Raw genomic sequence first — 12,010 nt, 5'->3', positions numbered from 1 at the left:
GAGCCTCTGGTCAGGCAAGACTGGAAGCAGCTGCCCGACACATACTTGCTCCTTGCCTTGCAGAGTGGGATGCAGAACAGGGGCTTCCCTTGGTCTGCAGGAGCTACAGGGATCAGGGGCCACTGTCATGCCAAACTACCTCTTGGTCAAGGCTTGGTTCAGATGACACTGCCCTGTCTTCCTGTCTGTGTGCTTCTTGCCACCCTTGTGCCCCTGACCTATTCCCCTTGACTTGCTTCCCTTTGCCTGGCACCACTGATTGTGGCGATAGGGGGACGACAGGTGGAGAAGCAGCAAGGTCTGGGGCCTGGCAAACATACCCACAGCCGGTTGGTTAGGGAGACCACCTTGGCTGTCATGGCTTTGGGGTCCTTTTGCCTGATGGAATCCAGGATGATGTCAGTCAGGAAGCAGTGACATTTTTGTGCATAAAACATCTCTTCCCAGGATAGAGAGAAACTCAGGAAAGTCACCTCTGTGGAGGAGAGAGTAGATGTGGCCACATCTGCCTGTGGCTAAGGCCTTAGGAAGGGGAGAAGTGTAGGGCTCCTGAGGGAGACTGTTTTCCTGAAGTACCCTGGGTAGGGGCTCAGGCATCTCCACAAGGAAGCGCAGGGCCAGGTATGGCTTCAGAGTCTCACCTCTGGGCTGGGGGCTGGCTGTAGTCGGTGCATGCCTGAGGTTGTCCATCTGTGTGGTATAGATGATGCTGTCCTCAAAGAACATGCAGGAACCATCGCTGCCCACCACGGGCGGATGGGCCACTTTGAGGATGACCCCTGCATTATCCACCTCACTGGCCTCAGGCAGAGGCTGCTCAGGGCCAGGGCTTTCTGTGAAAACAACACGGGGTGGGGTTCCTCCTTAAGCCACTTTGGAGCCCAAGCAGGGAGGGGGTCTCTGGTGACAGACCAGCACAGTCAGTCACCCCAGCCTTCTAGCACCTTATGCCTCCAGCTTCAGAAGTGGCACCCTCTGCTGACAGGGCCCTGTCCTGGCTCTTCTCTCTCCATTGTCCTAGAAGCATTACAAGCCTAATCCTACATTTTGGAACTCCAAGGAACTCTCCCAATTCCCCTTGAACTAAGGCTGGTATTAACTAGAGTTGATAATACCCCAGCTGGGAGACTGGAAATCATTGGAAAACTGTAAAACGAGAGGAGCTTTTTGGGTGAGCTTTTGATACATGTCCACTCTGAGGAGTACGTTTGACAGACCAACTCACGGCTCACAGGCAGGGCCTGAGAAGACCCTCCAAGGAGGGCCTAAGCCTTTAAAAGGGAAAGCAACAATACTGTAGAAAGACTTTGAGGGAACAGAGGAAACAGCCCAACATGGCAGTTCTCAGCATACTCCCCTGGCTTGTCTCCACACTGCCCCTCCACACATAACACGCCTCTCTTCAGCTCCTTCTGTCCATTCCACCTCAGTAATCACCCACCCTCCTGTAGTCACACAAGCCAGAAACCTGGCCTCTCTCTTGCTGGATCCTTTCCTACCTCCTCCCCCAACTGCCTAGCCTGTTTGATCTAGAATGACCTACGCCTCTAACACTCCTGCTTCTGCTATATTTCCTCTATTCCTGGAGCAAGCTCTCTGAATGCACACCTGACTGCTTGCTCCCTTGTTTAAAATTCTTCAGTGGCTGCCCACACCCCACAGGATCAGAACAAAGTACCAGGTCCTAAACTTGGCCCACAAGACCTGTCCTGATTAATTATGTCTTCAGCCCTATTTCCCATCACTTCCCCACATGAAACCTGGCCTCCAGAGCTAGACCAAAGACCTGTGTTTCCACAAGCACCCGAGATTTCTCCTTCCTTCCCCTGCTCACTCCCCAGCCCCTAGCCTTCTTTGTGCTTCTATTATTTCATAGACACCCTCTTCTCATATGCTTCATGCACTCTTAGCCCCACAAGTTATGCCAGTGTGCTGGTCATCTCTGCTGCTTGGCAGAGCCGGCGTCAGTAAATAGAGGGTTCTAGTACCCCTTTGTCACTAATTCACTCTGTGGTCTTGGCCAAGGTTTGCCGTCTCTGTTGTTAAATGAGACATAGATCAAGGATGGGATAGGACTCACCGTTCTCTCTTGGCTTCTGCTTGCCCCAGTCCTTCAGCGTGACAGCTCTTTTCATGGGGAAGTATGGCTTAAAGGTTGGCTCTGGCCCCTTGTCTTTGGCTCCAGCTCCAGCCCCTGCCTGTGGGCCCAGGTCCTTCTCTGAGCCTGTGGAATGGCCTTTCCAGGAAGCTGAAGTGCTGGGCTGGGAAGGAGCCTCACTTCCCAAAGGAAGCTGCAGGGTAGCCTCCTCCATGGAGCTGCTCCGGGGGACGGGCAGTGGCTGGAAATCCCACTGTTTGCAATTGACCATGTCCCATTCCCTCACCAGGGAGATGAGTTTTTGCATGGGGGTGACGGGAGGGTCTTTGGTTTCAGGTTTCTGTATGAGGTTGACTGTGGTGCATTTCTTCTTGGGAGGACTCTCAGGGTGGGCCCCCCAGTATCTGGGGTTGGCACATAGGCCAGGACAGTGGGAGTATGTGCTGGGATTGCCCGCCCTCTTGGCACCTCGGCACAGGGACACCTGGATGGTCTGGGAGTACTGCTCAGACTCCTCCGTCTGGCTGGATCTGGCCAGGGTCCCCCTGGCGTTCCATGGAGTTCTCTCACTGCAGTCTTGGAAGTGCACGGGCATGCAGGCTGTGGTCTGGGAAAGGAGGACATGGCAGCTCTGGGAATGCTGTGCTTCCACATTGGAGCTTCACCTGAGAATAATAATCCGGGCCTCCAAGAGCTCACTTGCTCACTCATCGATCCTGTCCTCCACACAGGTCAGCCGTTTGAGCTTTGCTCAGCCTGAGTGGGGGTGTTGCTAGCCCAGGAGCCTCTCATATTCCAAAGGGACATACTATCAGCATCCGAGGCCACAAGTGGCCAACATTTCCCTGTGCTTCCTTCAGTGTTTGGACATAGTTACCACGCTAGGAATCCATGTAGGCCTTGCTCTTTAATTTTGCCATGCCCCTCAGTAGCAGAGCCTACCCCTGATCCCTGTGGTAGCACTCTCAGGACAACAAACCAAACAAGGCTGGGGCTTACTTCTTTGGCGTCCCTACTGAACTCCACCAGTGACCTTGGCCCTTCCGTCACCACATGCAGCCTCCTGATGGGAAAAGCTTCTTCATTTTCAGATTCTTTCTCCTGGGTCCATGACCTGCAGACTCCAAGAGAGGAGTCAGTGAGCAGAAGCTTCTACTAGTTCATCAACCAGTTGGTCAGGTCTGCCCTTTGGCTAGTTAACTAAACAGGGGCGGAGAAGGGCTCTTAAAAGGTTTCACTTAGGTCATTAGCCAATCCTGGGCCTGCTCCACCCCCTTAACCCCAAGGAGAATGGGCAGGTGGGACTGAGGACAAGATTCTCAAGAGGACCATAAAGGTCCAAACTCCGGAACATGGTGTCTAGAGCAGTGTCCTTACTTGTATGCCTCACATTGGGCAAGAGCTTCTGAGAGGGATGGGATGTGGTAATCCTCTACCTCCTGGCAGAATAAGGGCCATTCCCTGCAGATGACAAGACGTTGTCAGGCTGGGCAGCTGCGGTGGGAGTGTGGGTGGAGGCATAGCCTTCTGAGCTGCTGCCTTGAACAGCAGTTCACATATTGGAAATAATATAACCTCCTCCCTGAAAGCTACAAACTCAAGATTTTTTCATTGCAGAAGGAAGGGGTTTCATCACATGATTTCCTTCCATTTGTCACTTACTTAAATTCAGATGGTAAAAACAGTTTTCCAAGTCTCAGGAAGTTGAGAATGTGTCGGAACATTTGGCCATCCCCGTGGATCAGCAGGGTCTGCCCGTAAGTGATCCAGTATACTCTTTGAGGGTTGGACAGAAGTTCTGGATACTGCAAGGGGTTGCACACCAGACTCTGTTAGTCTATTAGTTAAAGGGCTGGGTCTTCAGTAAGGGGCAGGTCGGTCTTCTCTTAATTCATTTTCTCAACCATTCTAGAACAGAGGCTTTGGGATTTCCATCTCCCTGTCTTGTTAGCCACAGGGAGCCATAGTGGGGAGCAGAGCATCCAGGGACAAGAACATCCCAGCTTCAAGTTTTGCTGCCTTCTAGACGAGACCACCCTCTCAAGGCATTTGTAACCCCGCCCTGTGTCTTGCTTGGTCCAGACCCCTCAGACTGGTCTCCTCCTGACCCAAACTCTTGCGGGCCTTCCTAGCGTGCTGCTCATACAGTAAGAGCACTTTGGGCCATGGAGCAGGGAGAAGATCTTCCTCTAAGCAGGGGCTAGGGCTGTGTGAGGGCCAGGTGACAAGGTTCTAAAGCTGCTCAGCCACAGAAGCCACAAGGAAAGGAGGATGTCCTGGGGCCAGCATACCTTCAGCAAGGTCTGCAGGGTGGTTGCATACCAGTGGCTTCCAACATAAACTTTGATGATCTGTTGGGGGGAATACACAGTGATTTCTGCCGTCCATTCCTCATCTAAGGAAACCAATGAGAAGGAACAGATCACATGACCAGAAGGGAAATTAGGTCGGGCGTTTTGGTTAATAACACATGTTAAGACTCAATATCTTCATCAGTCATGTTGTGTTGCCTCCTCTGAGAAGCAGCAGGAACCCCTTAAACCAACCTTCTCTCAGGCCTTCCCTGCAGCTCACCACCTAGCTCACTTTCCTGGGTGGTGAGGTGGGTTTGGAATGGCAGCTTGGAGGGTCAGCTGGTGACTCAGAGTGGGAAGGGTGAGCCCTCTAAAATCTCATCAATACCAGGGATCCTGATGCTCTTCCTCTGACCCACTCTCAAGAAAGCTGGACTGATGTTCCTGTCCACCTACAGTGCCAACTGCCTCTGGTTTCTGGCTGGGTGTGTCCTGGGTGTATAACTCTTCATGTGGTGAGCAGTCCTCTGTATGTTTGTGCTTGTGGTTTGGCAAATGTCACATTGCCAGCTCTCATCAAATCACTGTCACTGCTATAGAGACCAAACCTCTAGGCCTGTCTGGAGAATGGAGCTTTATTTTGAGAAGATGAACCCATGACTCTTTTCCTGGGTGAGACTAGACTTAGGCTTTGTTCTGATGTTTGGGAACCAGTTTCTAATGAGCTTTGTAATGAGTAAAGGGTATATAACTAGGTTACATAATCAAGAGGTAAGCGGTATATCATTAGATTGTGAACTCCATGAAGATAAGGACTGGGTCCGTTTTGCTCACTTCTATACTCCTAGTGTCTACTTCTTTCCTGGTATGTGGTAGGTGCTCAATAAATGTTGACTATTGCTGAATGATAGAATACAGTGGAAACTTGATCCAAAAACTTTTTGTTAATAAGAGGTTATAGGGAAGCTGGTGAAAACAACATTAGTTTTGGACTCAGACTCAAACTCTAGCTCGATCACTATCTCACTGTGTAATCTGAGCAAGTTACCTTCCTGAGCCTCTGCTTCATCTGTTAAATGGACCCAGAGATTGTTCCCCTGTGGGTGGCTGTGAGGATCAAATGAGCACAGCATGTCAGCTCTCAGAGCCAGAGCAGTCATACCCTTGGAGACCCATGCGGCCCCATACCAAGGTCAGTCTGTACTGCCCAGTGAGTACTACTCAAGGCTACTCATTGGCTTGAGGTGAGGAGGCGTACCTTAACATGAAAGTTTCCCTCTAGGAAAACCTACAGATGTTGACTTTCCTCTCCTCTTCCATCTATGGTTCCTGGCCCTGGCCAGCCTTGACTTTCCTTTATGATACCCAAGCCCTCCTCTGATGCTAAATTCAAATAAAGAAGCTTTCTCATTTACTGAGCACATCCATGGGTGCCAGAGTCCTCGGCTCCAGATGAGTCTTCAGGGCTACTTTCATTGGCTCATAGGTGATGTCCCTCTTGTCCAGGAAAGCACAGAGCTCGTACACCTCAGAAATAGTCTCAGTCAGGGGCAGCCGACAAGTCCCCAGCCAGTTCCTGCCCAGAGGAAAGGCCTGTTAGAGAGAACCGCACCCTAAGGGAGTCTAGCCTGCCAACTTTTCATGTCCAGAATGCCTTGCCTCTACCACTGGCTCAAACCCGTGGCCACTACATCATTTCCTGCTTTAACCAGAAATCTGGCGATGTCTTGTGGGAGACTGAACTTGGACACACAGGCTTACCATGTTGGAGCTGAGTTTGACCCACTTCAGCAAAGCCCTCTAAATCAACTAATTGTAAGCTTCTAGGCTCTGCCTAAGGTTCCAGAAGCCAGACCAGGGCCCAGCCACTCCTATCCTACCCCCATAAGTATCTGCCCATGACATCTCAGTCACTATATGGCAGCCTTCCTTGGTCTTGGGAGGTTACTAATACCCTGTGTACCTAGGAAAGAGGCTGGGGGTTTGAACATCAACCCCCCGCCTCCAAAGGCACATATCTTTGCCCTCTGTGACATCGGGGATGGGACATCTCTGGGAGAGATGGTTGGTGTGAGCCTCAACGGCCCAAAACACCCAGGGTTGGGGTTGGCTGACCTTCTTCCTAGGGGCTCAGGAAAACCCACTTCTATGTTTAGTTTTGGTATCAATATATTTTGTGACCCTAAGAAAATTGCTCTACTCTGAACATCAGTTTACCGTTCTATAAAACAGGATTAGAATCCATGCTCCTGCACTAATGGGGACATTCAAGAGCTCATCCCCCAAGGCAAAGGCCAGGTATCACCTCCTTTGGAAAGCCTGCCTTGCTTTGCTTCTGGAGCTCACCCCCAGTTCTTGCCTTTCTGTATCTCCAGCAAGCCTCCCAAGGATTGTGGGGTGGGGGAGGACCTTGTAGAAAGGTCTGCATGGAAGGGGAATTATCTAGCACCCTAAGGGTTGTGACTGTGGCCTGCTCATCTCAGACCTAGAACAGGGCCAAAAACAGCAATGGATTGCAGAAAACAGAAGTGTGAAACCATCTGAAGACTTTGAACCTTGGGAACCCTTATAACTTGGCACCAGTCCTCTCCTCTAAGGCCTGGGTTTAGGGGTGGTGGTGGGTGTAGCTAACATGATGGGTTTGTTCCCAAGGACACAACTTCCCTCTGGCTCATGGACAGGGCCCCAGGTTGGTTCCTGAGGAAAGGCAAAGACCAGCCTGAGTGGAACCAAGCTGCTCTCTGAGGAGGGCCTTACTTGACATGCTGAAAGAGGACCCCGTTCCCTGTGATGTACAGTCTACTGCCGTCCAGCGTGCTCTCGATGCGGAGCTGTCCCAGTGCGGAGTCTGGGTACTTGACAAGCAGACCCAGGGCCATCATGTACAACGGCTTCACAGACTCCAGGCCTGCTGCACGGTCCCCCTTCCCAGGGCTTGGGGGGGGACAAGAAGTCCGGGAACAGCCACCTGTGCCGGTGAGAATGGGGTGACTCCTAGACCCCTCATGGTCATAACTCTATTAGAAGCTTTGGGTCTTGCTTCCTACTGCTGCCTTAAATTAGTACCAAAGAAGCTTAGAGGGAGATTATTTCCTTGCACAGAGCCTAATCTGGATCCTCTCAAAATCAGTATAATTTTTTGAATACTTAGTTCGGTTTAGAGGTCAAAGTTATTTGTTGGGAGGTAGGGTTGGGGGGAGATTAATTTGTTGTATCATTAACATTTGATTTTCAGAAATTTCAGTAGAGCTGCCCTTTGGCCCCAGCCTCTTCAGGAATCTCCCTTAGTTCCAAGCTCTGCTCTCATCATCTGTGGGGAAGGACCGGCAACCCTAAGCACAGAACCTGATGTGCATCACAGGCTTCTCAGATTCACAGCCCCTTTCACTCCTGGGCAGAATTTTCCCCAGAGACAAACTATGTGGTGTTACTTTCAGATTGGGTATTTGGGTTGCTGGCTCATGGGCAGGCCCTTGTTCTACTGCAGTGGGCACGATGCACAATCTATAGGATCCTATCCCAGTGGCAACAATGGGCCAGGAGGCAAGCTGCTGGGTGATTCATGGATCATTATAAATGAATTTTTAAAAAAAAGATTTTATTTATTTGAGAGAGAGAGAGCAACGAGCAGAGGGAGAAGCAGGCTCCCCACTGAGCAAGGAGCCCGATATGGGACTCGATCCCAGGACTCTGGGATCATGACCTGAGCCGAAGGCAGACACTGAACTGAGTCACCCAGGTGTCTCTGATTTTCATGGATCTTTTCCAATCCTCTGAGTAACCCTACAGGAGGGGTCATGCCATCCTTATATCACAGATGAGGAAACTATCCTGAGAGGCTAATTAAGTACCTTGCCCCAGACCACAAAGCTAGGTGGGGCAGAGCTGGGATTTGAGGGCAGCTTTGCCCATCTCTAAGGATACCAGAGCTGTTTCCCTTAGTTACGCGCTTTATAAAAGGCAAAAACCATGCTTTGTATTTGAGGGCTGCTGCATGGTTTACAGAGCCTGACTGCAAACATGCTTTCCCTCCAACTTCACATGGCTCCTGTGCGGCAGGCACCGCCGTACTCATCTCTCAATGACTCACGTTCTCTGAGAAATAGAAGCCCCTGAAGGAGGGATTTGAACTCACTCCCTCTTAAGAGGATTGTAAGACCCTGGAACAGGCTCCTGAGACCTGCGGCAGGATGCCACTACTTGCAGATAGGATAGGACTCCCATTTTCCCTGGGGACGAGGCTGGGGGAGCTGGGCCTAAACACAGCAAAAGACCTTATTCCCATGGGTAAATGTGATGCACAGACCAAACTCCACATGTACAAGACAGTTCTCAGCACGCCAGTTGAGGCCACACTGGGGTAGCTAGTTTCCTGCAACATGCACAGTAGCTTCCACAGATGTACAGGATTTGGGAGATGGGATGATGAAAGGCAAATAAAACATGTGAGGAAGAAACTAGAATGAGGTAGGCCTGGGAGCATGAAGGCCTGGATTGGACCGGGGTCAGGAAGTGTCAGAAGCAGGCAGACAGGCACAGCAGCCAGAGGCTGTGAAGTAGGGAAACAAGGGAATTTGGGGGTGGGTGAGATACTGAAGCACTAGCGGAGAAGCTGCCTGAGAGTCTCCCATGCCCCGCAGCCATGCCTGGAAGGGGCAGGATGGCAGTGGCCATCAGGTGCTGCAAGGTGCTCCACATTTCCACAAGCAGGGCAGACCCAATGTACCCCTGGGAAGCTTGCCCTTGTGCCCAACCTCCCTCCCTAGGACATTCAGGCCTGGTTTCCCCACCCAGGCTGGGCTGAGCTACCTACAGCTCAGTGGGAAGGCTGAGCAGACAGAGGGCACACAAGGGTTCAGGCTGAAATTGCTCTTCTCATATTCTAAGTCAGCCAAAACACCCACCTCTCTCACCACTGCCCAAAGCCCAAAGTGGTTGTGGGAGGGAGGGGAGATGTTTGTTCTTGGCTGTTCCAGCTCAATCCTGGACTGCCCCAGAATGTCAAGGGGAAGGCAAGTTTCCCCTGGTGACATACCCATGTTCATCCGGTACAACCTTACAGCTTCAGTGAGCTCGGGGATTTCCAGAATTTCCACTTCTGCTTCTAACACATCTATGTTGGAGAAATTATCTGGTAGTAGAATCTTCTGTGAGCGTAGAAAATTCACTTGAAAAGCAAAAGGAAACAAAATGGTTTAAGGAGGTTATTTCTGATTCAACTGTAGGTCCAGGTTTTGGCAGGTTTGTGGAACTGCAACATATCCTAGGCTCTCCTTGTTCTGAAACAATTTCTAAACATACCTGGTTAGATTAGCTTTGAGTCTGTGGTTTCAAGGTGAAAGACCCCAAATTACTTTGTTTTCCTGGATTTGAGTCCATGGGTGTGGCCTCCCTTGGCCTGGCCTGGGGCTTCCAGGCCAGGCCCTCCTGGTGAATATACTGGCCTTGAGACTTACCCTGTGAGTCTTGACCCAAGAGCAGGTCATTCCAAAAGAGGGAGTTGTCTTGCTGCTTACAGAGGAATGGCCCAGCTGAGCTGGGCCGGCAGGTGGCACTTGCAGTTTGTCCCTGCCTGGATTGCAGTGTGGGAGGCAGAGATGGAGCCAATGCTAACGTCCTGTGTGAATCAACTTGGAGATTCAGAAGCACATCAAGACAACTTTCCAGGTGACTATAAGGAAGGGCTGGGGTTCCAGGCATTTGGGCCCCAGTACAATTTGGGTGTTTCCTGCCCTATTCATCTCGGTGGCAACAGCATCTTGGAATCAAAGAGCTCACTCAGTTCACACCCTGACCAGAGCATGTCCTAGGGTGGTGGGGGGAAGGAGGTTGTCGCTGTCCAGGATTGAAGATCTCCCTCCTCAGGCCACTAGCTCAAGCAGACAATTTTACAATGATTTTGGGGAACCCTTCACCATACACCCTCCTTCTCTTTTGTTCTGGATTTAGTGGATATGAGAGCAGGTAGGGACCATTCTTTGAAACAAAGGAATAGGAATAGGAAACCCTCTTTCCTCATTTTATGCTGAGAGGAACTGAGGCTGGGAGCCCACCCGGGTGGATACATAAAGGCAAGCTAGAGAGTAGCTGGCTTTTGAGCCCAGCTCAGGGCCTTGCCCTTCACACCAACTCCTGTGGCCCCTGATCACTGCAGGCAGCTTCCAGTGACCCTTTACACCCAGGCCATCCCCAAATGAGCAGGGAATAAAATAGCTCTGAGGTTTGTGGGAGTCTAAAGCTGGGAATCTCCTTGCCTTCCAGAAGGTTCTGTCATGCTTCCACCACCTCAGCCCAAGGAAGCTCCTGAGGCCCTAAGCACCAAGCTGAGCCTCCATGGGATGTGGGATGGGTAGGGGTGGATGGGCCCTATCAGCTCCCCCCGACCAGGACAGAGCAATCACCAATGAAGCGGAACTCGCTGCACTCGCACTCGATTAGGGCCACAGTCTCAGCCAGCCACAGCAGATTGTCTTCAGTCACCAGGCTTGGATACTTGGCCACTAGGTCTAGGGGCAGAAAACAGTAGTGCACTTCCTCTTCCGTGTCTAACAGTGGTGTGTCCATGAGTCCCAAAGGTGCCTTATCATGTAGGCCTGGAAGAGATTGTGCAGAGTGGCATTACCACCTCTCAGAGGCCAGGGGTTCTCACTGATCCCAGGGTCCTGGAGGAAGCTGGGGAGATCACCCCAGAGATGGTCCCTGCCAGGTCCCTCCTTTCCCCATCCCCCTCTCTCTAGCTGTAACCCTAACCCCGAATGCAAGGGTACGGTGGGGAGAAGGACACGGAAATTTATTTTTTCTACAATGAAGGGCAGTAGGACATGTAAGAGTTTGGCTTATGTACTCAAAGTCATTAAATTCATACTTGTTACCTATCTGGTTTTTTTCTAATTGATCAAACCAACCATCGTGACCCATAGACAAAACGGATGCTTTTGGCTCTCCTGGAAGCTCAAAACCCATCAATAATCATGAATGGCTGTTTTGGTATCTCAGATAGGCCAATCTATACTGTAAGTCACCCATCAGATGGTGATCCTTTGGAGACACTTCTAGTATGGTAGTTAGAGGTGACTTGAAAGGTTGGTGGAATTCTCTGACTACAAGGAGGGGGCAGAATACAGTCCAGCCCAGCCTTGCCCAAATGAAACTAGTATGCAGAGGAATGAACGTGGAAAACGGTGTTTAGTTCCAGTGGGTAGGCAGCCTTGGAGAGGGCATGTGGCAGGGTACAAGATCAAAGAAGATGATGGAGAGGTAGAGAGATCATCCAAAACTAGTTCAGCAATCAGAGTACTCTCTGGAGGAAGCCACTTCTGTTAGGGTGAGGAGAAGGGAAGCTGGTGTGGGCTACAGGAAGGGTCAGCCAGTGGGTATACCTGTGAAGGCGGGGCTTTTTATAGGAAATTCTGAGGGTTTGCTGATACACTTCCATGTTCGCCAGTAGTTCAGAGATGCCCTCTCAGCAACAGGTATGTCTGCAGGCCGTACACGTAGGTGGTGTTTCCCTTCCTTCAGATTATCTAGAGTCTGTCAGATACAGAAAATTACTGCCTGGAAAATTCTAAATCACATAATTATCGATCAGTTCTTGGGCAAAATACCAGGAAAAAAATAG

General features: G+C 50.8%; 1 protein-coding gene across 5 annotated transcripts in view; it reads right to left on the bottom strand.

The window, feature by feature from the left end:
• KCTD19 (potassium channel tetramerization domain containing 19) overlaps positions 1-12,010 on the bottom strand; it is a 32,411-nt gene that overhangs the window by 1,285 nt on the left and 19,116 nt on the right. For 4 of the 5 annotated variants that reach the window (XM_025889060.2, XM_025889062.1, XM_073880140.1 and 1 more), the window contains 12 exons: positions 11,772-11,922; positions 10,794-10,985; positions 9,428-9,559; positions 7,150-7,360; positions 5,808-5,968; positions 4,390-4,493; positions 3,761-3,903; positions 3,476-3,559; positions 3,098-3,212; positions 2,081-2,705; positions 642-833; positions 321-475 (listed from right to left, as the gene is read on the bottom strand). In XM_025889060.2, coding sequence (XP_025744845.1) covers positions 321-475; positions 642-833; positions 2,081-2,705; positions 3,098-3,212; positions 3,476-3,559; positions 3,761-3,903; positions 4,390-4,493; positions 5,808-5,968; positions 7,150-7,360; positions 9,428-9,559; positions 10,794-10,985; positions 11,772-11,922 — 2,265 coding nt within the window. The remainder of the gene's footprint in view (positions 1-320; positions 476-641; positions 834-2,080; positions 2,706-3,097; positions 3,213-3,475; positions 3,560-3,760; positions 3,904-4,389; positions 4,494-5,807; positions 5,969-7,149; positions 7,361-9,427; positions 9,560-10,793; positions 10,986-11,771; positions 11,923-12,010) is intronic. The other variant, XM_025889061.2, reaches the window with a different exon arrangement.

This window comes from Callorhinus ursinus, unplaced genomic scaffold (genome assembly GCF_003265705.2).
Source record: "Callorhinus ursinus isolate GAN/ISIS: 27379988/994484 unplaced genomic scaffold, GSC_fseal_2.0 scaffold37, whole genome shotgun sequence".
Classification (NCBI taxonomy): Eukaryota; Metazoa; Chordata; class Mammalia; order Carnivora; family Otariidae; genus Callorhinus; species Callorhinus ursinus.
This window is presented reverse-complemented; position numbering and strand designations above follow the sequence as displayed.